Source organism: Limanda limanda, chromosome 3 (assembly GCF_963576545.1).
Source record: "Limanda limanda chromosome 3, fLimLim1.1, whole genome shotgun sequence".
NCBI classification, from domain to species: Eukaryota; Metazoa; Chordata; class Actinopteri; order Pleuronectiformes; family Pleuronectidae; genus Limanda; species Limanda limanda.
In genome coordinates this window covers 24,141,751-24,167,587 of record NC_083638.1, presented here as the reverse complement: position 1 = coordinate 24,167,587, position 25,837 = coordinate 24,141,751, and the positions used below count along the sequence as shown (strand labels likewise).

Below are 25,837 nucleotides of genomic sequence, written 5' to 3'. Positions count from 1 at the left end.
CCTTTGTTATCATTACTTTGATTTTGTTTTGCTTGTGAGAGCAGAGAAGATCACCCAATGGAGCTCTTTAGGAAAATGACAATGTGATCTTGATATCACAGCTATTTGGGCCTCTGGTTTCATTCGGTGGTGTCCACACATCCTTTTTAGAGTCTTGGTCTTCAATACTATAGAAACTTAATGATGCAGTTATATAAAGCTGGAAAACATAAAGATCACAAAACACTTTCTGACCTGTGACTTTCAACTTAGTATTGTTTTTCATAATGCTAAAAACCCATGTCTGTCAAACTCAATATAGTGATCACTTGAGTAAAAAAACAAGACCAGACTTCCTCAAGAACCAGAGAATACATTTTAATACAGGCCTGGTGTTACCTTACATTATAGTAGAAGTCACAGTAATTTACTTTAACATGTAAAATATGGAAAATGCACCTTTAACCGACACTCCCATTGGATTTGGCTGTATTCCTATATGATATTTTTAATTAGGGATATTATCAATAAAGAGCATAAGAAGAAAGTGTATTTATTATCACAGTTCAAGATACAAACAATAAGTGGTAATGAACAAGCAATTTATTAAATTCGATGGCTCGACTCATATAAAAATCAGTTTGTTATTTTTTAATTATTGTCTTTTGCACATGCTGTCATTATTCTCACCAGCATTTACAGATAATGCAGCCTAACCACACCATGAAACTAGAGGCCGTGTTAACTTACAGTTCAACATTCACCCAAATTACATTAAAAAATATCTCAAACTTAAATATACCCAGTAGTAAAAATGATGTTTCTGATAAAGGACCTGGTTGTTTTTGTATGAAGCTGCTAAGAAAGAGCAGCCTTGTGATTTTTAGGGTCCCCCCCCCCCCCAATTCAAAGACACAGAAACTCTCTCTGCCTCGTTTCAGATTTTTCCAGCTTGTGCTTTTGGCTTCTTTGGTTGCGTTTTATTTTCGTCATTATTTTTTGTAGTTCCATCAATTTGACTTGTCCAAAAATCTCATTGTATGATGACTATTCTTGTGGTTGTTGTTAACTGTGACCTGGAAGTATTAGTCGTAAGATATCTTAAACAATGCCTTTCGATTACTGATGTTAAACACTTTACTTGTGGCTGTTGGTAATTTCAGGTTACTGGACGAGAGAGTTTAAAAAAAGAAAGACCTTCCAGGCCTGTGAAAATAGCAGAAAGTGATGCTGATGTAAGTGAATCGTTACGGTCTCAGGATTTGAAGATGAGCACGTTGTTTATCCGTCTCTTTCTTTTCTGTAAGATCTATTTTTTCTCAACTTCTTGTAATCCACTACAGAGAAGCATCTGACTTTACTGTGTGTTTTGGTGTGGTTTTTGTGTGTGCATGATTCTAAGCTGTGGTAAACAGAGGCGGCTAAGGGAAGGGAACGTATGTGCATTGCAACACTGTGGGGACATCCACGCACGCTGCACAGTGAGGGCCTGAAAGTATCGACCACAGCTTTTATTTTCCTCCCTGCAATTTAAAGAGAAAAATACATGTAATGGGAGTTTTAGATGTTGAGCTGTTAAATTTTTCAGTTTGATTTGCCTGATGCGGCTTCTCTGGTTCTTTGTTTTCTGCTGAATGGAGGTAAATAAGATGGATGTCCTGGCTTTTCATCATTAGCATTGTTCCATTTTAACAATTTATAAGAAATTGCCAGTAAATTTGTCTGAACAATGAATATTTCATGCAATTAAAAACAACAATATACGGCAGCAAAAATAAAAACAGCTTAATTATTAATTGAACAGAATGATAAATAGATCTGAGGGAAGAAATGCACTGTGTGAGAAAGGCTGTGAAGTAGGCAGACTTATGCTGTTTTCATAAACACATAACCCATTTCTGGGAAAACAAATCTGTCACTCTCAATTAAGGCGGTTTTTGCCAAAAGTGAATGTGAAAATATGGATTTTTGATTATGATTACTTATAATGGGTATTACCAGTTCTCGCCCCCAAAGTAGACAGTCTGGAGCCTTTTGATATTTCTCACTGCGCTGATGAGAGGAATTCCTCTGGGGTTTTCATACAGTTGAGCCTTATTGACATATTCCCAGACAGCGGAGACTGCGGGAGACGATCAATCCATCTTATCTGGCTGTGCTGTTAAACTAAAGCTTCACAAAGACAAGAAATGAACAGTCTGTTGTTAACAGATACTGTACTTCATCAGTCCAGTTATTGTTTTATCTCTTTTCAGTTTTTATTGTTGCATTATCTCCACACTGTTGAATTATTACAGCTTAACAGAGACTAATAAGAAGGAGAAGTGTACGTATAGTTTCTATCTTCTTATTTCTATTTGTTTTTCCTTTAGGTGAAATTAAGTCGACTGTGTGAACAAGACAAGATTCTCCAGGAGCTCGAGGCCACGATACGAACTTTGAAGGAGGACAAGGTTTTTGTTTCATACGCATATTTATTTTTCTCAATATACAGTATAACTCTTTGTGTGTGTGTGTTTGTGCGTGTGTGTATGTGTGTGTGTGTGTTGGCCTGTGTTGGTGTATTAGCGTGGCTCATGAGTGCTTCTTGCATCATGACACTGTCTTTCATGTCCCTATCTAGGACAAGTTAGAGTCTGTGCTAGATGTTTCCCACCAGCAGATGGAGCAGTACAGAGATCAGCCGTCTCACGTTGAGAAGATCGCCTATCAGCAGAAACTACTACAAGAGGATGTGGTGCACATCAGGGCGGAAATATCCCAAGTTTCCACGGTGAGATCCAAGCAGCACTCGCATGTTCTGTTTGCTTTTAGTGGAAAATACAGATTCTTCGTTTAAGTTCAAATATGAAGTGCAGCTCCCTCACACTTAGTTCTGACAGGGAAGGTTTACTCTGATTCCAACCACTCACACTGTCTCCTCCACTTAGATCATACACATACCTCTTGCATCACGTTTTTTTTTGGTTGGACTGTCTTCAGTATCAGCATCATGTTCGCCTCTATTTTTAGTTGTTCCCTTTTTGATGGTTTCTGCAAATGGCACAATGTTTCAGCTCGACAATGACAGTGTGAGAATGCGTGCTCGGGGATGAGCCTGAGGCCACAGGGAAGCTCAGGAGTGCATGTCTCCACTTCACAGAAAAATGCTTCAGTCAAAAAAACCTCTGTGATATTCAAAATATTCAGTGTTTGAGTATAAAGGGGAATTTTAAATGGAAATTACAGGATTACACAACAGTTAAAAGGTATTTTCCAACCACTTTGTCTGTAGTCAAACGTATAGGACCCTCCCAGTGGACAGTAGGTGATGCACATGACTGACTGAACGACTGAAACAAACTCAGATCCTGAGTGATTCAGATATAAACACTGGATTTCAATGAGGAGGCACAAAACAGGAGTAACTCAAGATACCTGCAATCCCGTAACCTGAGCCTATGTGTAAAGTGTGACTGTAAATCTCTGGGTTAAAACATTTTTAAGTAGCACTGGCTCGTGTAATGACTCCTCTCACTGGAGGCTGCTTCTTGTCTCATTAAAGCATGAAGTGCGTTCTGTCTTTGTTCTGCAGGAGATGGAGAACGCGTGGAATGAATACAGCCGGCTGGAGAGAGATGTGGACTGGCTGAAGTCCGCCCTGCAGGGACACATGAACCGCACGGATCTCTCTCAGGTCTGTGGAGCAGTGATCTCACTTTACAAATTAGTGCATATATGCAATACGTACATAAGTGCGTGGGTGAGTGTGATCATTAATGAATATTTTGGTACACGGGTAATTTACCGTGTATGTTATGGAAAATGTGTCCATGTTGAGGTCCATGTTTCTGTATGAACAGCAGGAGAAAGTCCAGATCAGAAAGGAGCTGTGGAGGATTGAGGACGTTATCGCAGGTCTCAGCAGCAGTAAAGCCAACTACAAAGTCACTATCTCCTCTGTCACCAACCCAGGTAAGACAAGAGCCACCTGGAGGTTTGGAAGAAAGATTCTGGTAGTTTTCAACCTGGGCCCAATGTCTTTAACTGTGTACATTGTAATCAGTCCAGGAGATCACCTCTGCCTGCAGCAGTGACACGACATTAGTGGCTACAACAAAATCTAATGGGGCAACTGGGACAGTCTACAAAATATCCACTAAAATGGCTTTTTTTTTACAATGAAAGGTGGATTTTTTTATCCTTGGTCTTTGCTGAGAATCTGCAACTCCATTGTGCAGCAGCTAAAAAAAATGATTATGCCATTAAGTTTATCTGATTAAAATCCAAACTCCTCTCTCCACCTTGTGTCTTCCTGCAACAACCAAAGTCTAACAAGACCTGAGAGTAAGTCTTCTCTTTGAATGAGATCGAGTACCTTTAGAAGACTTTCCATGGAGCGTCGCAGTTGCCCCCAAAAGATTACATTGTAGCCAGTGCTGCTGTGACACTGCTAACGGTGGTGGCAATCTATAATATCTATAATAAGTAGGGCTGGGCAAGTTAACTCGTTTAATCGAGTTAACTTAAGTGATGAGTTAACTCGATTGTTTATCTGCCAATTATTTTCTTTTTTCCTGTTCTGCAGCAGTCAGCAACAGACTTTCACAAAATAAAAGCCTGACTTTCACAATAAAACAATAAATAATCAAACCTGAGTTAATGCGAGATAAAATAATTAATCGAGTTAACTCATCACTCGATTAAAACGAGTTAACTTGCCCAGCCCTAATAATAAGCTTTTGTAAGTACCATTAATTTAAGCACCTGTTTATTCATATAAATTATAAACATTGGGCCCGTTTAAAAAACAGCTTAATTCAATTTAAACGTGAACTAAGCAAATTGTATTTGCAGTACATGCCATGTGCTCATGTTTCTGTGTGTTGTCCTTAAGCCTATTAATCCTTTTCTCTGTAATGATGCCTCGAACATTTACCATGGGAAAAGAAAACACAGTCTTTACAGTGTGTGTTCATGTTACATGTTCATATACGTCCCATTCCCCAGAGAGGAAATTTGTGCCTTCAGTGTCGGCATCATCAGTGCCTTCTGTGTCTGGGAGCCCGTCTGCTATGGAGATGAAACTGTCCCAGCATCAGCAGCAGCACAGCCCCCACCTCAGCCCGAGTGGCCACACCCCCACCCTCTCCTCCAGCCCCATCCAGCAGCTCTTGCACCACTCCTCCACGTTCACCAGTGGGCTCAAATGGGTGAGGGACCTTCGCCACAGAAGTAACTTCAGCTGGTTGTTAGAAACTAAAGACATACAAGAAAAATCACATCAAGTCTATTTACTTTGCTCACTCAGCTTTTCACATTTCATTCACTATCTCACATTGTTTAACAGATTTTCTGTGTGCAGGGTGAGGAAGATGTGCCTCCGAGACCTCCTCTACCTCAAGTCTACAGTCCAGATGAGCACCCCCCTACTGTGCCCCCGTTGCCCCGGGAGACGACGGTCATCAGACACACGTCTGTGAGGGGCCTCAAGCGACAGTCAGATGAGCGTAAACGGGACAGGGAGATCGGCCAGTACACTAATGGAGACAGTAAGGTACAAACCCTCTCTCTGTGTAACTGTGTGTGCTGCTTCCATCTCTATATGTAAGTTTCTTATCGGTCTCTGATGTCTGTCTGCTTGTCTCAGGTGGAACTCAGGCCTTTTCTGAGCGACCCGGAGCTCATGGGAGCTGGGGACGGCTCCAGTCACATCAGTGTAGTAACATCTGGACATGATGGAGGTTACCAGACGTTACCTAGCAGAGGTGCGTGGGTGAAAGAGCCTGTAGGATTCAGATGACCTCATTTCCACTAACCAAGATTCTTGTGTATATATAAATATATTTCGTATTACCATGTACATATTGCCAAGTGTCTTGATGTTGGCTCTGCCTCAGGAGTTGCTGGCTCCTCACTCAGACTAAATCAGTCTTCAAGCATCTCGTCGTATGTGACCATCCGAAGATCAGCCTCAGCTGCCGGCATGAAGGTGAGCCACAGACTAATTTATGAAGAATCAAATCCAACATCAAATAAAAAATCTGATTTCAAAGTGAAGACACAAATAAACAGAACGACAGCACAGATATACATGAAGTAGCATGTAACTCTCAATTCTGGAGCATATCAATGATGTTCATTAAAAGATTAATTTAGAGTTAAGTTCTTTAATATTAAGAGCTTTAGTTCATCTTGCTCCATTAGAACCAGCTGGAAGTTCACAGGTGGAGTGAAGGATGCTGTTATTTCTGCACCATGGGCTTTTGCAAAAATAATAACCACCAACACTGTCAGATGTAGATTTTAATATGTCAGTTTTTAAAAAATCACCAGGTACAAAATATTAATAATCATTTTCAAGAAGGATTTGAAGATCAAAAGATCTCAGATTTTAGTGTCTAGTATTCTAAGCTCTCTGCATCTGATTCTGTCTGTTCGCTCCAGATATCTCCTGTGTTCCTTTTGCATTTCCTATTTACATCAGCTGCTGTCTGCTTCTACCTTCTTGTTTGGCTTGTTGTTTTTTTTTCATTCCACTTCTTTACCTTCATCTGCACCTTTTGCTCTTGTTATCAACTCTCTTCTTCCTCCCACTCCTCTCAGGAGAGACCAAAAAGTGCCTTGGAGCGTCTGTACTCCGGGGAGCCGGCGCAGCAGCAGCAGCAGCAGCAGAGGGGGAAGATGAGTGCCGACGAGCAGCTGGAGAGGATGAAGAGGCACCAGAAGGCCCTCGTCCGCCAGCGCAAACGCACCCTGAGTCACGGAGACCGCCGCGCCGCAGCCTCGCGTCCGCTCTCTGCAGACTTTGGATCAGTATGTTACTAGAACAGAATCACACATAACACTCTCATGCTTGACGACAACCAAACCGAGAATGGCGATCTACGGTAGTGGTGCATGCCTTTCTTCGGAGTAGCTTGTAATACATTCAATTAATGCAGTATGATAATTCACTACTATTTCATGCACGTTGTTTCATGCTTGAATTGATCTTTTTCCCAGCAGACGTTTTGACTTGTTGATGAAGGGAACGCACAGGGTTTAAGCCCCCGTGTCTGAGTCAGCCTGTGGCCAGAGGCATTATGCTTCAGGGTTTGAATTTGTTGGTCAAAGGTAAAGGTTGCGGTCACCTTACAGAACTCATTTGTGGTGTTGTGAACGCAACATCTCAGGGACACCTGGAGAGGATTTCCTCAAATTTGGTACAAACGTTCCCTTGGACTCAATAGATAAACTGAATAGATTTCAGTGGACAAAGGTCATCGTGATCTCATATGAGTCTGGAACAAAATATATGTTCACTAAATCTGCACTGATTGGTGCAGGGTGGTACTTCCACTACCTTAGACGTAGTAGAATTACTAGCTTAAATATTGGCTCTGTTTTGTGCTGCTTTTAAAGCCACTGTGACAGTGGCCAATAAGCAGATGACAGGACCTGAAACTGAAGCAGCTAAATGGAATCCATCTATCAATACTTTTATAATTTACATCTGTGCATTTCTTTCTCTGACAAGTCAAAACGTCTTCAGGTGAAAGAGGCTGACAAAGATAGGTAACACTCTCTGCTTTACAATCCGTAGCACAAAAGTGTTTAAAATATAGAACTTTTGAAACGTGTTTATTATGAGGAGGAAATTATAACTTTTGAATAGGGATGCTAATCTTGCTAATATCTTAGAGTGTCTTGCCTATCAAACATGTAACACACTAATTACCTCAGACATCGGACCTTAATAACATCTACTCCCCAGATTCATTGATCATTTATGGTTATTTTCCCCTCTGTTGTATCCATCCCTTCTCTCCTCTGTTCACTGATAATTTCTTGACCGTGGCTGATTTCACTCTGTGTACTTTAACCATTCTACCACCCTGTTTCCTACCTGATGTCTGTCCTGTGTCTCTTCATGTAGATATCAATGTTCTTCAGTTAAGCAAATTGCTGTCTTAAAGCAGTCCATTTATTTGTGTCCATGTATGTGTGTGTATGTGTGTGAGAGAGAGAAAATTAAATAAAGTGCCTTCTTATTTTTCTACTGACCAAAACACTGCCATCCACTGAGCAATTTCTATTTAAACCGACTCAACCCAAGCTCCTCACAGTATTTTTCTAACTGGATTTACTTTAACTTGAATGAAGATGGAGATGATCTGAGTGTTGATGGGTTATTGGACCTGCTGTCCCCCCCCCCCCAGGTAATGTGAGAGGAGGTCTTTCATTTAGACAAACTAATGTGTCTGAAAACAAAGGTTAATTTGACTGTTTGCTCGGTGTCTTTATCTGCTAATTACTTGTTAGGTATAAGAATCCTTCATTTTGCATGTGAATGTTTGCAAATAAATAAACAATATTTTCTGATGAATATAAATTGCCATGTTTTTTATTCATTATTAGTGTTATGTTAATATGAATGGAACCTCATCGGTGTGAGTGAAGTGATGTTTCCTGTTTCTCTCAGTGGCATTGTGGCGTCTTCCTTATTTCTGTTGTGGAGAATTCACAGAATTCTCTAATGTCAGAGCCTTTCATTCCATTTACACATGCATACTCATCTATGCATGCTCCCCTTTTCTGTTTCACACCTGTACACACACACTCACCCTCTCTTCTATCACCAGTGATAACAGGTGCAAGGTACGAGTTTCATGACATTGAGCATGAAGGCAAGTGAAACGCGTCAGTTTCACCTTGACTTCGAGACATCTTGATGGCAGCATCCTGTCGTTTGTTTCACAGTTTATATATATTTTGTCCCCTGTGTGCGTATTCCAGTGGAAGAGAGAGCAAGAGTTTGACCTGCAGCTGCTCGAGAGGGCTGTTCAGGGCGAGGAGGCGCAGGGCGTTAGGAGCGTCCAGGGGGAGGAGAGACCCCCCGAGCACAAGGAGAGACCCCGGTCGCAGTCGGACGAATGGCTGACCTACCGCTCCACGGCCATGACTCCTCCTGCACAGGAAGTTGACCTGGAGCCACTAGATTATGACGTGGACCTTAACAAAGAGGTGAGTTCTCTTTGGCTCAGTGACGAAATACAGCTGATGAGTTCAATGTCAATACTTAGGTCAACTACAATGTCACCCAGTAGAGTGCATCAGCTGTCGAGGCCCAACATTCCCCTTATGAGACCATATTTGATCCAAAAGATCCAGATTTTTATTTTGATCTGCACCAAATTGCACACACTATTAAATATCAATACGATTTTTTGTATTGTGTATTATGTCTTGAGAAATTCACAGAAAAGTGGAGAAACAATGTGAAAGAAATTGAATTGAATCTGTATGAGAATACATCCTCCATGCAGCAGTGATAATAAATAAAGGTAGAAGAAGGAACATCACATTCTCTCAGAGACAGAAAAAGGGGCTGGAGTTTGAATGACCCCAGTCCAAACTGTACAAGAAGTTTCTGCAGACTGAGATTGTTACTTGTTTTTCAACTCACTGAACTTAGATCCTGAGAACTGAATAAAAAGACCAAGCCAACTGATTTGGTGTTTGGAAGCTTTTTTTATCCTCAAAAAATAAATACAAAAATAACTTTGAATCCATACAAAACTTTGAGCTGATCCCCTTTGCCTCAGCTGTAGTGGGGAACATTTTCTCTACCTCAGCATCCTGAAGCAACGTTGTGGGATAATTGGAAGACAACTGTGTTAATTAAATGTAAGTGAATGTTGAATTTGTGAATAGTAGAAGCATTGACCGCTATTCGCCAAATTGAGTTGTCATGTAACTGTGAGTGCTGCCAAACTCTCTAAGTGAGACATCAGGTTCCTCTTACGGTAAAGTGTGAAAACAGTATTTATACACACTACTGTTCAAACTATTTTTGGACTGAGTTGATGGGACGGCTTGTTTTGTTCTACCCTGGATATTGATATTGTCACATGAACACCCTCTTTCAGTGTTAAATAAATAAATTAAATGTTGGAACAGCAAAAGTAACATCGAGTGCTGATTGTATGAGGCTGACAAATGAGGCAGAAGAAGAAAGCAGATATACATCTGTAATGCTGTGTTGATGAATCACCAGCACCAGCCACTAATGTTGGATTATATCTGTTTTCTTCCAGCTCATTTCTCTGCCTCTGTCTCACACAGTCACAGTCTCTCTGTGCAGCTGCGTTCTTCCTCCACCAGCCACGTGTGAGGTTGTTTTTCATGCATGAACCAACATTAAACCACACACTGCAGCCAGAAACGTTTAGTAGTCAAGAGTGTAATTACTTCTCAACTCCTAAAATTAAAATTAAACTTTTGAACTCTGCTGTGTTTAAAGGGCGACATCTCCCACACAGCTCTTTCTTCATTCGTGTAAACCTCAAATTAAAGCTGAGACTTGGCACTTAACTTTTGTTGTGTCCATTATTTTTATTTCAAATTGAAGGAGCGGAAGCTCAGAGGCTGCTGAACAAAAAATGTTTTTTTATAACTGTCCCAATTATTTGCAGGCCTGACTGCGTGTGCTGCTTTCAGTTTTAAACAAACGGCTAAATTACCAGCTTGTTTCAGGTTTAGCTTCAGGAGAGCTACAGCTCATCCCTGAGCTCATCCTTACCTCTCACTCTACTTATCATTAATTATATGTGTAAATAATTTTACTGTCAATGTATTCAATATCTTGACTCAGAAAAATCTGTTGAATCCTAAAACCGGAGCTTAAACACTGTCTCTTCAGCCTGGCTTTTAATTAAATATGGTTTATAGACATACCTTTATTTTATTTTATTCTATGTTGTACATGTTATTCCACTTTACATAACTGTTAATATTATTATCATTTCTTTAATCTCCCTTTATTGATTAACTCTTCTAGTTATTTTATCTTTTTTAATTGTTATTCTACCTTATAAATTTATTTTAATGTTTAATTTCATTGTGATTTGTTTTTTCTTATTTTTTGGCTCATCGGCCAATTATGCAGCTCTTTAGACTGCACTTATCTGTATGAAAGGTGCTGTACAAATACAGTTTGATGAATTGATGAGACTTGTGTAAGTGGTAGAGTTGTTCTGTGTCACACCTCATAGCAAAGGATGCTGACGAAGCACTTTGGGTCCTAACACACATCATATATCTCTGTTGTAGCTGTCGAAGCCTCAGAAAGTGCTCATCCCAGAGCGCTACGTGGACTCGGAGCCCGAGGAGCCGCTGAGTCCTCAGGAGGAGGAGGAGCGGCATCGTAAGGTGGAGCGCATCAAGAGCATCCTGGCAAAGTCAAGGTAAATCAAGTCTTACTGTTAGTGCATCAACGCAATATCAAGTATGACAGAACTGCATTTCTATTTGAGTGCGGCCCTTTCAAATATGATTCCGGTTAGACCAAGATGAAAGATAATACCCCCACTGCGCTGTCATATCAATAACAAACACGTATCTGTGTACATGGGGTGTAGCGTGCAGAACCTGGCACCTACAGTGTGTGTGGACAAGCCGGAGGGGGGGCTGCTGGCCCTGGACTCGGCTCTGCAGGAGCAGGAGAGGATCATCACCATGTCCTACGCTCTGGCTTCCGAGGCCTCACTCAAGAGCAAACTCGTCGCAGGTTGGTCATTCATTTCTTTTCATGGTTTCTTTGCTTTATAAACGGAGAGTTTTAGTGAATTTTCTCCCAGTAACAAATTAACATCTTTTGGCGGAAGAAGCAGCAGGGATAGAGAGACAGGGACGCAGCCTTTCAAGAAGGCTGGATTGATGAAGTGGAGATGAGAAGGGCGTAAGGTGCAGAGCCGGGCAGAAAGGCCGTTCATTTCTTAATAACCGAACATTATTCCTTGTTAGCGGCTCAGATAGCTTATAATTGCGATCCGTGTAGAATCTTTCAGACGGGGGAGGAATCGCTTGATGAGGCCATTTTGTGAGCTGATCAATGACCCAGTCAAACTCTCCTTCTGCACACCAGCGCTGCTGCTTTGAACACAGCTCTGAACCCGCATAAAAGACACTGCACTCACTTTTCATCTCTTTCATACTCTACAGCAGGCAGGCAAGTTCATTTTCACTGGAGCTGCAGCAGATTGTCAGTCTGCCAGGCACGCACACACACACACACACACAGGCACGCACACACACACACACACACACACAACCCCACACAGTATATCTGTCACACACAGTAACACTCAAGCTGTCAGCATGTGTGGAAGCTTAATATGCACAGTGAGGCAAAGTCAACAATTATAACATTATTTCCAGCATAGAGAAATGTCAGAGAATATAACTGGTGGCATCTTGTCAGTGGAGACTGAATCAATGACTTTCTCTCCCTTTGGTGTTAAAGGCAGGTGTGGTGGTGGAGGTGGAGGTGGAGGTGGTGGGGGGGTGCACTTTCAAATCAAGAAGAGTCTGTATTATACATCCAGCATGAAAGCAGGAATATTCAGCACTACAATTAAATACAGTTGGCCTTTATATATTAAAATAGGTGGTATGCTGATCAGTTACATTTGTAATTAGTTGTCAGAAATGTTGAAAAGAATCTCAACAAAAAATATCTACAAAATATTAATGACTTACAAAGTACATTGTGTAGTTCCTCCTTTTTTTTTTATTCTGGTGAAATGTTCAGATGATGAAAAATGAAACTGCACAGATCACAATAAGCTTCAAACGCTTAACGCTGGTGTTGATGTTAAAATATTTTCCAACCTAATGACTTTTGTCTAATCGATATCTCTCAGTGTTTCACGTTCACCTGAATTCGTCAACATTTTATAAAATCTGCATTGAACTATTTATACTACGAAACACTTGAAAGCTGGTCAAAGCAAACGCACATGCAGTACATGTAATTCTGCAAACGTGTGTGAAGATGCTGTTGAAGAAACCATCTGTATCTCCCTTCATGAGTCAGGGTGGGGCTCCTTCACACACACAACATCCACCAGCAGCTGCTTTTGTCAAGTTGAGCAAAATGTCAAATCTTTCACTCTGATTGAACCTTTTCACATGAAAGGATAAAATTATTTTTCTTTGTCATGTGTGATGGGTAACTTCATATTTTTATATTTTTGGATTCTTCTGGACGAGTCTGACAAAGCACGATATTTGAAAACACCATCTTGGGCTCTGAGAATCCTTATTTTCTAAGATTTCAATGACAAATATATTTTCAAACACAAAAGGTGGCATCTTTAGATTTAACATTTTCCTTTTGTTCAAATATCAGCCCTAAAAAGTACAAAAGATATTTAAGGGTACAATGATATAAAAATGAAACACAGTAGCAGAGAATAATTTGTGTTTTTTTCTGATTATTGATTCTAACAATTATCAAACCCAGATATTCTCATTGGGTTATTTCGACTGAAAAAACGATTCTATTGAACAATATTGAAAAAAGTATAAAAAAATAAAAATGACATTAGGTTTGGTTCCTGCAGAGTCAGCAGTAGTTGACAGAGCGTCATCACTGTCACAGATTTCTTTCCTTTAATTGTTTTGCTCTCAACCATTTTTCAACCTTCAACCTGTCACAGGATTAACATCACATGTCGTTTCTCTCCCTCTGTCTTTTCCTCTCCTTTCTCCTCTTCCTGCTCATAGTTCCTCCACAGGCTAACCTCCCCGCTCCTCCTCCCCCGCCCCCTCTCCCTCTTCCTCGTCCGCCTCCACCTCCTCCTCTCCCCCCCGTGTCTCTGGCTCCTTCGCCCCTGTCCCTGGCTACTTCGTCTCTGGCTCCGTCGTCTCCTCTAAGCAACGGAATTCACTACACTTTTGTCTAACCTGAGAAACGAAGTAAGGCCTGAGTTGCATGTTTCCCGGTGCTCATGTTCCCAGGGGCCGCCGCACTGATTCTCTCTATCATGGGGGGGGGCTGCGACGGGCCCTAGCACCTCGCGCTGCTCTGTTGTGATCGTGGGAAACACGTCTCGTCTGGATCGTGGGGGGGGAAGCCCTGCCTCCGCTCTCCCATTACAATCAAAACAAACATCTGCAGGCAGTCTGCTCGTCCCACTGTGATAACTGTGTGTAAATTGTTTTGTTTTTTGCCTCTTTTTGTACCACTGCCAAAATATTTATGGCTGATTGAGGAAAGAAAAGGCAGCGCGGAGCGGGACTGTTTGTAGCATTGTGTGTAATTAACAAAAGAGACACCTTCGGATTTAGCGCCTTGACAGTTCACCAGTCAGCACAGCTGCATTCCTCCGCACCAATTAGCTCCCCATCTGTAGCCTGGCAGTGAGAAGCCGGAGGAAACACACACACTGGAAATCAGCGTCACTGTGAACGCAGGAGGAAGTGTCATTTTACACCGTATTAAAAATAGACTCACCTCCATCAGACAGACCTGACAACCACCTGATTACTCCATTTGATTTCTGAATTGGTGGTGGTTCACTTAGGAGGCAAAAGGATCCACGTGGACAAATAAGTCTGAAATGAAAAGCTGGAGGAGATTAAAGAATAACATGTCCACACATATGTAGAATAATTACATGAACACACACAGTAGGAAAGTGTCCATCCAGCTGCATTTCACCTTTGACCTTTATGTATAATGCATGTCACAAGAGGTCAAAGCATGAAATGACCCGGTGTCAGTGTGGCATGATGTGATCATGAACTGTATAAGAAGGCTTTATTCCTTAAAAACTTGTGTGGCTGCATGTTTTTCCGCTTATTATTGTTGTTGTTTTTGTTGTGTGATTCTTCTTTTCCCCAAACTGTTTCTCCTGAGTCGTCTCACCTCACGTTCAGGTCGGCTGTTAGTGGGGATGTGATGTGTCCTTGGTTTTTGTGGTCAGTTTTTGTGAGTTCTGCGATCAGATATTCAGGATCATATCGTCAGATTCTGTGTCGGTATAAAAATACTAGAACCAGAGCAGAGATCACTGAACTGTTCACCAACCACTGGTCCTGCAACCTTGTTTTACAGTTACTGAGAATTTGCAATTTTTGTGAGTGTAGTTATTCACATGTTTACTGATCATACAGGTTTCATATTTGTGTGGCAGCTATTTCTGCCTTCAACCTCCTGATAATATCATTAACGATTGTCCCCTGATGTGACTTTTAGTAAATTCAGTAAAGTTAGTACATTACTAAATGTAGGTGTACGTTTAGGGGACAGGCTCACCAGACTAATACATATTTACATCTAGGAAAAAATACAATTTGGTTAGTTTAAGGATTAAAAGCAAAAATGTACTTCTGATCGATATCAGGACAGAAAGAGTCTGGCCTTTTATTTCTGTGACGAACATAAAAACTTTGTGTTGTGACGTCTTCTTCTCTGACTTCAGAATGTTTGTGTCCTCACTCTGTGTTTCTCCCTCCTCTCTTCTCAGCTCAAGCCATCTCTGGACACTGAGGTGCTCGTCCACATCGACAGCCACTGGATTCTGCAGGAAAAGAGGATCTAGTTTGGTTTTGGACATTTTCACGTCTCCATAAAGCAGCAGAGGAACCGTAGTAAAGATTTACAAGACAAAACATTTCTCTCCGAGGCTCAAACAGCGTCGACTCTCCGAAGCACTAGGAAAAAACTTCCTTAGGAAAACTGTGGGAGCTGCTGTGCTTATTAACTATGAGTGTCTAACAAATGTTAATCTCATAATAATAAAAAAGAAATATTTTCTACATGTTATTGCACTTTGAATTGTACACTGTATAGCGTTTTCAAGGTATGACTGACTGGCTTGTACTTGCAGTGGGATCTCAACTGGGAACATTTACCAGTTTCTTTCTTGTTTTTTTCTGGTACAAAATGTTACGAACAAGCTGAAAGTAAATGTGTCATGACAGTCACTATTTTTATCAAGACTCAGATAATTTTCTTACACCAAACCCCTTGAGATATCATGTGTATGTATCGGTAGCACTGCCAGTCTCCTTGTAGCTTGCCAAAATGAATTTTATTTTTGCTTACATCAGGACAAAAATAACCCTAAACATATTTTCTGTGTGACTGGGGGGGGTGGGGAGGTTGCACAATGGAAATTTATAAAAATGTGAATATTAAAGATATTAACACAGCATCTGGTTCATCATATACAAATGTGTTTATTTCCTGATATTTCTCATATTTCTACATGAATGAGTTGAGCACCACGCTGTCAGACGAGTGTATTTAATCAACCAAAGATATGAAGTTCGGTAACTGTGAGAGGAACGAAGCTAAATGTTTACTTAGCCTTTGATGCCAAACTGAGCCGATTTAAAAACAGTTTTAAAAGAAGGAAGAATTTCCAACAAATTATAAGGGTCTAAATGGTTTAGGTGGGAGTCATCGAGTTCAACAGCAACAAGTAAAGTGTGTTTGCAGGAGCAGGACAGGGTTGCCTTCCACAGATTGGTGTTGTTCTTTTCCTGCTGTCCACTTCTAGACATTTAAATCCACATGGTTTTGTTATTCTTCAATCTGATTAAGAAAATTAACCCTAAAATCGATTTAATCATTAACATTTAACCCAAAAGAGCCTTTGTTCTTCATCATATTTCGCCGATGCATTTATTGAACGAATCTTTATTCCAATCATGTACAAAGGAAACATACAAAATGTGCACTCATCACAGCTCCAGGATTCTCTTTGAACCTCCACATTGATTGCCATGACCTATTAAACTTCCTTCTATTATTTGAAAAAGGAACCAAACTATGGCGGGCTCACAGGAGGTGAAGTTTCAATACAAAAAAAAAACTGAGCGGCTTCTTGAAGTGTTTCTTAAGTTCAAAGCTTTCTCCATCTCAAAAGAGCATTTTTAATTCCGTGTATTTTCACCCAAGAAGGTGGATACTAATAACTCTGGATTCTGAAGTACAGAATTCATATCTTTAAATGATGAACCCTACCTCCTTTGCAATTGTAAAAAGAAATTTCTAAGAACATGCGATTCAAAAAGAAAGGAATAGTGAGAATAAGTTTTAAATAAAAAAGTGAGACATTGCCTTTATGCCCAAATCTTGCAGTTTTCAATACGAATATTTATTACATTTATCATAAATCACTGCAGTACATATGCATAAGCAGGATGTTAATGGATGCAGAACCCTCGCCTTGGTTTGTCTCTCTCTCAGCGAGCTGTTGTGTAGTTCCCTCCCAAGTGACATCTTTATCTCTGATTGGAGAGTAATTACTTTCACTCTTCTGCACCGCGGCCGTGCTTTGAAAACACCTGAGAGAGAGAGAGAGAGAGAGAGAGAGAGAGAGAGAGAGAGAGAGAGAGAGAGAGAGAGAGGGAGGATGCACCTCCCACAGCAGCCACAGCCTCCCTGCCTCCATCTCTCCTCCAGGATCGGTGGCCCACAGCACCAGCCGGCCCTGGTGGCTAGAAGACCCATCGCATCCTCCGTTCTGCTTATTCCGCAGTAAAAATGGGATGTTTTTCCCTCCTCCTGCAGAAAAATTCACCCGAGACCCTCCGCCGAGAATTGTGGCATCTCCATGTATTGACGTCTGGCTGCTGGTTCATATACATTTGTTATTCTATGCTCTGGACTTCAAAGAGAATGAAAGAGGGCCTATTATGATAATTGGGTCCTGTTCTGTTAAACGCAATCACGGCCTCCCGCATTAATCCTTTACTAAATACTTACTGGCTTCAGAAATGCTTCTTCACATGGGGAGAGACTTAAACACATGCGGCTCAGTCTCCTGACAGGAGTCTTAGTCAGAGTGGGGTTTTCTACACGTACATAAAAGCTAATAAACAAGCAGCAGTAAATAAAAGAGCTCACGCTGAATAAAGCTCTGGTGTTTACAGTGAGCTGCAGAGACACAGATCAGGCTGAGGCTTTGACTTGTGTTGCTTCTCTTTTTTTTTCTTTCTGGCAGGTCTGCGGTTGAAAGGAGGAAACCTATTGAGACCCTGCTGAGGAGTCCGACCTTGTTCTCAGGTCTATATTGTTCACTACACTGCACCCTGCATTTGTAACATATTCACTCTTTTCCCCCGACAGCCGCAGAGAAGGGAGAAATCCTACAGCGATTCCCAGTGATACCTATATCTCCATCACATAAAGATGATTGTTACTCGCCGACAGTGTCTGAGGATTAGACTACAGTGGGAAACACAGTGGGGATCCGGATTGTAGTGCAATTGTACAAATACAAAAGCAAGGAAGCCGATGCAATAGGTGCTTTGATTTCAAAAGAGTATTTTATGCTGTTTTATCATTCTCCAGCTCCACATACGGTACATTTTTTAATATGTAAGAAATAGAATGGAGATTTGCTGAATAATTGAAGAGTTAAGAATCACTGAATATTTTTCCCAACGTGTGTGCGCGCTATAAAAAGAATAGAGGGAAAGCTGGATTAAAGTCACGCTGCACCACAGTGGCTCTATTTGCAGAAATTAAAACAATAGCTTCTGTGGAAATCTTTGATTCCAGAGCCACAGTGTTTATGTAATAAAGCCGCGGCATCATTTGGGAGCAAGTGTTGAAATAATAAATATTGAATAATGCGTTTACTGGCGTAATATAACAGAAAGAGAACACAATCCCTCCGACATAAATGATTAAGTGCGTTTTGAGAATGTGCTGTGTTACATTAAACAATGAATTCATCTCATGTTCCTTAAACGCTCGGCTTTTACAATACCTACAGTGAATTGGGCTTTTTGTACATAAAAGCAATTGCTTTGTAAATGAAGCAAATGCCTCTGGGCCTCCTCTTTAATCTAGCTGTTCCACACACACACACACATACACACACGCACACACACACACACACACACACACATACACACACACTGAGCTAAGGGAAATTTACATACAGTCAGCAAAGCCACATAGAGCTGTGCAATAAAACAATAATCCTCCCAATATAAATTTAATCAACAGCCATTTAATAAAAGTCCAATATATATATATATCAATAAAATGCTTTGTATAAGCACAGTGAAGAGCTGTAACATCTAGTTGTTCCACCGCAGATTTGTAAAATAAAGTCATTTTCAATGCCCAGTAAAGTAGACTTTAAACCACAACCTTTACTCAGGAGTGAAAATCAGTCTTTAAACTTAAAAGAAACAATAATGTGACGTTTATCACAATGATCATATTGATATCGACTGATAAGAACATTTTCATCGCAATCTGATTTCAGCCGTATGGTCCAGTCCTAAAGCTACATGAATATCCGATATCCAATAAATCCAATAAATATAAGAACCTTTTCATCTCAAAGCCTCCATTTGAAAACGTTTTGGTGAAACACAAACGACAACAGTTGCAGAAGGAGAATTCACTCGTCTCATACGTTCACTGATTGAGCCTCAGATATAATGTGCTGACAACATAGGTCACATAAAGTCTAGTACTGGTCAACGTGTATCCACGACTCGAGTACAGACTGGTATCTGGTATATTTGTAGTATTGTTGGCACGGTCCGTGTGGTGGTGTCCCTGATAGCTATATAATTAGAAATGGCATGTTGCACTCCTTATTTCAACATGATTAATCAGTGGTTCTCTGTTAACTTGAAAGGAAATATTAGATCCTAACTAAACTTTGATGAAATCCAGAGTTACAAGTAAGAGATTTGGGTCAACTAATGAGAACAGAGCGTCCCACTTTGCAAGTCCAATGGAGGGAGAGAGAGGATTTGCATGTATGCAGATAGTGTTTGAATTAATTGTGTAACTTGGCATCGGGTAATGACTAAGTTGTGTTGTTGTTTTCTTTTTGTTGTTGTGGAAGTTGGTCTTTTTACAACTGGACCACGTCTCACTCACTCGACGGCAGAGTGTGTGTCGGGTTGCGTCATTTCTCTCCTCTTACTGTACGTTACATTTTTACACTCCGTATAAAGCAAATCACAATGAAGTCATTACCATGCTTTTTCATGAGCTTTTGACAGAGCAACATGTTCTCAGAAACAACACGTTCTAAATACAGATGTAACGTCTCCAATCCTCCAGCTTGTATTGAGATAAATGTTGGAGGTGGCAAAATGTTTTAATTTTTAAACACTGGCTCATAACAATTTTACTTTGTGTTCAGAGCTCGTATTTACCGTGTGTGTGTTCGACGGGTTTACAACTCTATAAACATATATCTGAAAACACTGAGCACAAGACTATTCATACAAAGAGAACTGTTATTCTGTGACATTGGATATTCATAATCTGTTCATAGCAGACGCTGGCAGAGCCATGAATAAACACTTAAAAATACCCTCATAACAGATATAAATACAATATCAATGTTTTTTAAAGCTCTGGACACATGATTATTTACATGACTATTATTGTGTTATTCTGAAATTCAAAACTTATATGAACTGTTTATAGTTGATGTTAACAAAGCCATTAATAAACACTCCTACCTGTTAATAACTGTCTCATAGTGAGTGATAAATATGTATTAATTGTTTACATGTTGCTACTAAAAGCTAAATAGAGGGTTAGGACAAACTGTGACTGGTGAATGGAGGAGGTGAACTCACACCACACGTTATCCTTCCTTCTTCCTCTTTCATAATGCAGGTAATTATGAATCCTCATTGTGAATACTAATCACCATGGTCCTGAGCATGAATCAGCTGCACACCTTTGAAACCTGCTCCGCGTGCACTGTAATCAAAGACCCCCCCCCCCCCACACACACACACACACACACACACACCTCACCGACTGACTGACTGAATGGTGTTCTCTAATTAACCATGCAGAACAGGAGAAGAACACATGTTAATTTAATGTAACAAAAATGTTGATTTTCATGCACTCTCCTTTTCAAATATTTATGGGCTAGACTTGAATTTTTCCGAGATGCATCAAAGACTCACAGGGTATGCAAATGTGTCTGCCTTATCCCCCCCAACAAGTTGGACTGTCTTTTCTTTCGCTCCTCATGCGGGCTGCCAGCTCTGCCAGCCGAGCCGGAGAGAAGAAGCCATCACCTCTGTTTAAAAAAGAAGAAGAAGAAGAAGAAGAAGAAGCGAAGCCTAAATTCTAGTTTTTATAAATGTGGTGGACCCCTGCTGGGATGAACCCACCAGGGATCGTCTGTCACAGGTTAAAGCAAAGTAAACATAATGAGTCATAAATCATTTATTTTACTTCTGATGGAGATCAGCTTGTCATTTTGAAATGTGGTCTAAAAAACACAGCAAGCTCGCCTGGTTGAATGGATAATGACTCATTTTACTATGAGTCGTTATTAGAGTCCAATATTACGGAATACATGTTAGAATAATTTAAAGCAAAATTTAAAATTCACCTTAAAAACAGCAGGAGTCTGTGGTTCCCATCTTCTGGTTTGTCTCATCTGATGCTGCGGGACACAGGATACACAGGCATGTGCATTTCCCGCAGTGTCCAAAAGGTGGCGCATGAGACACGTCAAACTCAGGTTTCAGTGCGGGTGGCGAGAGGAGAGTCCGCAGCTTCAGACTCGCAGCAGCCATCACATGTGAAGCATCATGCGAGGATCTGGATAAATACAGAGTGAGACTCGTGAGGGAGCATTTATAATTACTTACAATTACATTAGTACAAGAGGAGGCGAGAATTAGATTCTTATCGTTTCAGATCGTTCAATGTCAGGAGGAGCTCAAGTTCAGAAGTAAAGATAGACAGTTTTTTATTCTCAAGGTAAGTTATTTCTTTCTTTAATATTTATTTCACAAACACACACACACACACACACACACACTGCAGACGTTGCAGCTTCGTGAACAAGAGGAATCAAGGAGACTTTAAACTTAGAGGAAATAATAAGTTGTTGCTGCGTCTATATTGGAACATTGCGATGCTCCTGGAGTCTGATGGGGTGATGTAGTGGATGAGTCTCTCTCTCTCTCTCTCCTCCTCTCTCTCTCTCTGTCTCTCTCTCTCCTCCTCTCTCTCTGTCACTCACTTTCTCCCTCTCTCTCGGTGCCTCTCCTCCCTCTTTCAGCTCTATGTGACTCTGCAGTTAACAATCAGAATTTCGTGGTGCTGTCTGAAGCTCTCTCTGTGTGAGTAACTTTCTTATTTCTATTGTGTGATGCATGTAAATCTGCTGCTGTGACACTTGTGACATGTAGAATCATGTAGAATCATGTAGAATAAGTGACTGGTGGAGAATCAGTGCTGTGGGACGTGTTCATTTATTAGGTTTATGTCCCTGTCACCCAAATGCTGCGATTGATTTTTAGATTACAACTTTTCCTTCGGCTTATTTTTTCTTTTTTTTACTTCTTCTTTGATCTGTGTACGGTTCTTACAATTGCTATTTCCGTGCGTGTGTGTGTGTTTGTGTGTGCGTGTGTGTGTGGCCTCCTCTGAGCTCAGCTGATCATTTCAAACATCTGGATCATGTCAAAAAAGAGAAGTGTTTTTAATTGTAAAAAGAAAAAGAAAGAAAGCTTCTGTTTGGATCTGTGGCTCCTGGCTTCTTTAGCTTTTTATTTTTTTTTAAATAACATAGGATTCATTTACTGTTCTAACATAATATTAACTGAATAACATACATTAACAAACTGATGCATAATATTGATTATTTTAGTTACAGCTTCAGTAACTTCAAAATAATTGTATGCATACAAAATACATGTAGCCATTGAATCTGTGAAATTCGGTTTTAAATTTATCTGAAGTCATTACCAACAATAAAACAATTACACATTAATCGTTTTATTTGTTAAATCTGTCTCTTAATTTAGATCGTGTGATTATCCGAATTAATAACGTCTCTGCGGTAAGTCTTTTATTTTTAGCCTGTTCTTTAAATGTTGTAATTTAATTATCTCATGATAAAATTAAGAACAACAACGCAGTGTTAAAACAATAGGACAATTATAAAACGCTCGACATGACGAGATGAATATATATTTTGGACGGGATGACGTTTACAAATAATTATCTTTAATATCCAGAAAAGCTGCGGTGGATAATGTGACAAGAAATTTGCAAATATCTGAATGGAGATCCGGAGATGTGCGAGTGAATCAAAACCTGCAGTGATATCATCAGGTTTCACTTCGTATTAATGAAAGACCAAGGAGCTTCACGGTGGAGGTATTTTTAGTTGCCGATTGATTTTTATGCAAATATGACAGAAGTCTAAACCGGTCCCTGAACTCTTCCTCCTCCTCCTCCTCCTCCTCTCGCCGTGTTGGTCTCCTCAGCTCACATCACACATTTTTCTCTGTTCCTGCAAAACTCTGAAAACTCTTTCACTTTAGCTCCGGAGAGGTCAGCGCGTCATTTCTCTGATCAGGTTTATTCTAAAGGAAACGTGTCACTTAAAGGGAAAAAGTGAACTAAGGAGAGAAGTCCCGCTGAGGTGGGCAGTGAATGCGTGTGTGTGTGTGTGTGTGTGTGTGTGTGTGTGTGTGTGTGTGTGTGTGTGTGTGTGTGTGTGTGTGTGTGCGTGTAGCCTGTGCAGTGATGATCATTTAAGTAAAGCTTATTAAAGTGAATAAAGTGCGGCCAGTAACCATCCTCCCTGACTCCACTTTTCCTCCACCACACATCCGTCTCTCTCTCTCTCTCTTTCGCTCTCGCATCTCTTGTCTGAGAGGAGGAGGGGTGGGGAGGAGGAGGAGGAGGAGTGGGGGCTGGGGGGTGGGTGGGGGGGTAGTCCTGCCTCTTTGCCTTCCTCAGATCAATGCCCTGGCCACTCACTTTCTGATGTTGCACGACGGGAAATGCTTTGAATACTTGCGACATGGCTGCGCGCATTGATTGCCAAAGATTGACAGCATCAGCTCCGTCTCCTCTTGTCTGAGCGAGAGAGAGAGAGAGAAAAGGGGGGGAGACAGAAATAGAGAGAGAGAGAGACAGAGAGAAACAGAGAGAGAGAGAGAGAGAGAGAGACAGAACAGGTAGGCGAACTACAACAGCCACTTGTTTTTCCTCAGTGAGTGGGACAGCTGAAGTTTCTCGCAGAGAGAGAGAGAGAGAGAGAGAGAGAGAGAGAGAGAGAGAGAGAGAGCAGACCCGGGGATCCCTCTCTTCCTCACGCACGGCCGCGTGTTAGTGCCGCAGATCCCGAGACTCAGAGACGGTCTTCACGCGCACGGGCACGACAGAGGACAGGACGCACGCACGGTTCCTCCACGCCACGGCCCCGGACCCTCAAGGTAAACAACACGACTTTTGTCAACACGCAGCACCGCTGCTGGGGGGGGGGGGGGGGGGGGGGCGACGCGTTCATCTCCTGCGTGGTTTTGTTGCCGATTGCCCCCCCACCCAACCCAGGACCACCAGCACCAGGGAAGAGAAGCAGCGGTGGTCCTCTGTCAGCGGAGCGGAGTGGACACACGCACGGTGCGCGCGGTTCAGATGGAAAACCACTTCCATAAAGTAAAGTGCACGCGTCGGGTCCACGAGGCGCGCGTGCGTGTGTGTGTGTGAAACTGAGTGCGCGAGAGTGTGCGTGATCGTTACAAACTTTAATCACCGCGAGGATCTGACGCGCCGAAGTGAGAGGAGGCGGAGGCGCGTGCGTGTACGAGCCGGATTCACCGCGGAAACCAGCGGAAGCTCATCCTCACGCGCCGCCGCGGGGCTCGAACCCACGGCTGTTTGTGTGTTTGTGTGTTTCCTCTTTGTTGATCCACGCAGTTCAGCCTGTTGATCTCACTTTAACCAAACACCGTGAAACCCGTGGTTGTCACTGTTGTGTTAAACGTGTAGATGTTGACAGTGGTCTTGGTGTGTGTTGTTTACACGTCCCGTCACTTTCCTCTGGGGCCCGGGGTTTGACTCCACGACGCGGGACCGTTCATTGACCGGGACAGTGACGCGCGTCCCGGCTGCTCTGCTCGTCCCGGCTGCTCTGCTCGTCCCTGGTCTGGGTTCTACCTTTCCCCCCCCACACGTTCCCCGGCTCTTCTCCCACAAACTGCTTCATGTCGTCCGCACATTTTCTATCTGTGGTCCACTTGTCCCCCCCCCCCCGGCCCGGGGTCAGGTTCAGGCTGCTGACTGGGATCAGCTCTGCCCAACAACTTTCTCTGGAGGTCACGGGGAATTGACCCGTATAGAATTCATGCGCCATAAATGAAAAGCAGCGATGTGCATGTAGAGGAGATGCACCTCTACGGACTCTTTCTCCTCCAGTTACGCAGGAGTGTGTGTGGAGCTCGGCGGACTCAGAAACAAGTTCGGTGTGAAAAGTGCCAGCGTGCGTGATACAGCTGCTTTCTCTCCCCTTTTATTCCGCCGCTGTTACGAGACAATTAAAAAACAATTAATCCGCAGGTCTGTAAATAAAATCATTATTGTTTTGATATTTTTTAGATGAAAATGTAAACTCTAATAATTTTGTGATTATTTGGAAATCACTTCCAATATTTTTAATACAATATTTATGCTGCACAAAGTTAGGGATTAATTAAGTTTATTATAAAGGGAATAAAAGTTAAATACAGCCGATGGAGGGATGATATTGTCAGCGTATTACGCAGACGTCATGATTTAAAGACGTTTTCCTAAAACAAATGCAGGAATTATGGTATTATTTAATTAGAATAGAAAAATATCTGAAGGACAACACTGTAAACCATTTTAAATACAATCAAATTAATGCGCATTTGTTGTGTTTATTAAAAACGGATCACCTGCGTTATTAACCACGAAAAAACACCTGTGGATAACGGCTTATAAATACACACCCTGCTCTTAAAACGCCTCTAATATAAAAACACATTTCCAGGGTTCTCTCAGAAATAAAATAAAAACCTGGAGTTGTTTGTGCTGAGGTAAAGTTCTGACCCTATGGAGGAGTCGCTCTCTGTGGGTGGGGGGGGGGGGGGGGGGGGAGACACAGGTCTCCTCATAAGGTAAGGCGGTTGTGGGACCAAACGCGAGCCTAAATGGCACGTTTATAATTAGACTGCCCATTCAGCACATTGTCCTGATTGCTATACAGGGACACTCGGCTCTGTCTGTGTGTCTGTGCGAGTTGCTGTGTGTGACGGCTGCTGCACA

General features: G+C 41.5%; 2 protein-coding genes across 9 annotated transcripts in view; both read left to right on the top strand.

Moving 5' to 3' along the window:
• plekha7b (pleckstrin homology domain containing, family A member 7b) overlaps window positions 1–15,877 on the top strand; it is a 66,893-nt gene extending 51,016 nt beyond the window's left edge. The window contains exons 13-25 of one of the 2 annotated variants that reach the window (XM_061068144.1): window positions 2,352–2,432; window positions 2,603–2,752; window positions 3,554–3,655; window positions 3,822–3,933; window positions 4,969–5,171; window positions 5,309–5,515; window positions 5,609–5,726; window positions 5,859–5,950; window positions 6,565–6,774; window positions 8,737–8,964; window positions 11,053–11,186; window positions 11,361–11,509; window positions 15,255–15,877. In XM_061068144.1, coding sequence (XP_060924127.1) covers window positions 2,352–2,432; window positions 2,603–2,752; window positions 3,554–3,655; window positions 3,822–3,933; window positions 4,969–5,171; window positions 5,309–5,515; window positions 5,609–5,726; window positions 5,859–5,950; window positions 6,565–6,774; window positions 8,737–8,964; window positions 11,053–11,186; window positions 11,361–11,509; window positions 15,255–15,277 — 1,809 coding nt within the window. In that variant the 3' untranslated portion in view covers window positions 15,278–15,877. The remainder of the gene's footprint in view (window positions 1–2,351; window positions 2,433–2,602; window positions 2,753–3,553; window positions 3,656–3,821; window positions 3,934–4,968; window positions 5,172–5,308; window positions 5,516–5,608; window positions 5,727–5,858; window positions 5,951–6,564; window positions 6,775–8,736; window positions 8,965–11,052; window positions 11,187–11,360; window positions 11,510–15,254) is intronic. The other variant, XM_061068143.1, reaches the window with a different exon arrangement.
• A 7,817-nt stretch (window positions 15,878–23,694) lies between these two features.
• Window positions 23,695–25,837, top strand: part of sox6 (SRY-box transcription factor 6) — a 133,741-nt gene continuing 131,598 nt past the window's right edge. For all 7 annotated transcript variants that reach the window (XM_061067694.1, XM_061067691.1, XM_061067695.1 and 4 more), the window contains exon 1: window positions 23,695–23,985. The gene's annotated coding sequence lies outside the window, so the exon portion shown is untranslated. The remainder of the gene's footprint in view (window positions 23,986–25,837) is intronic.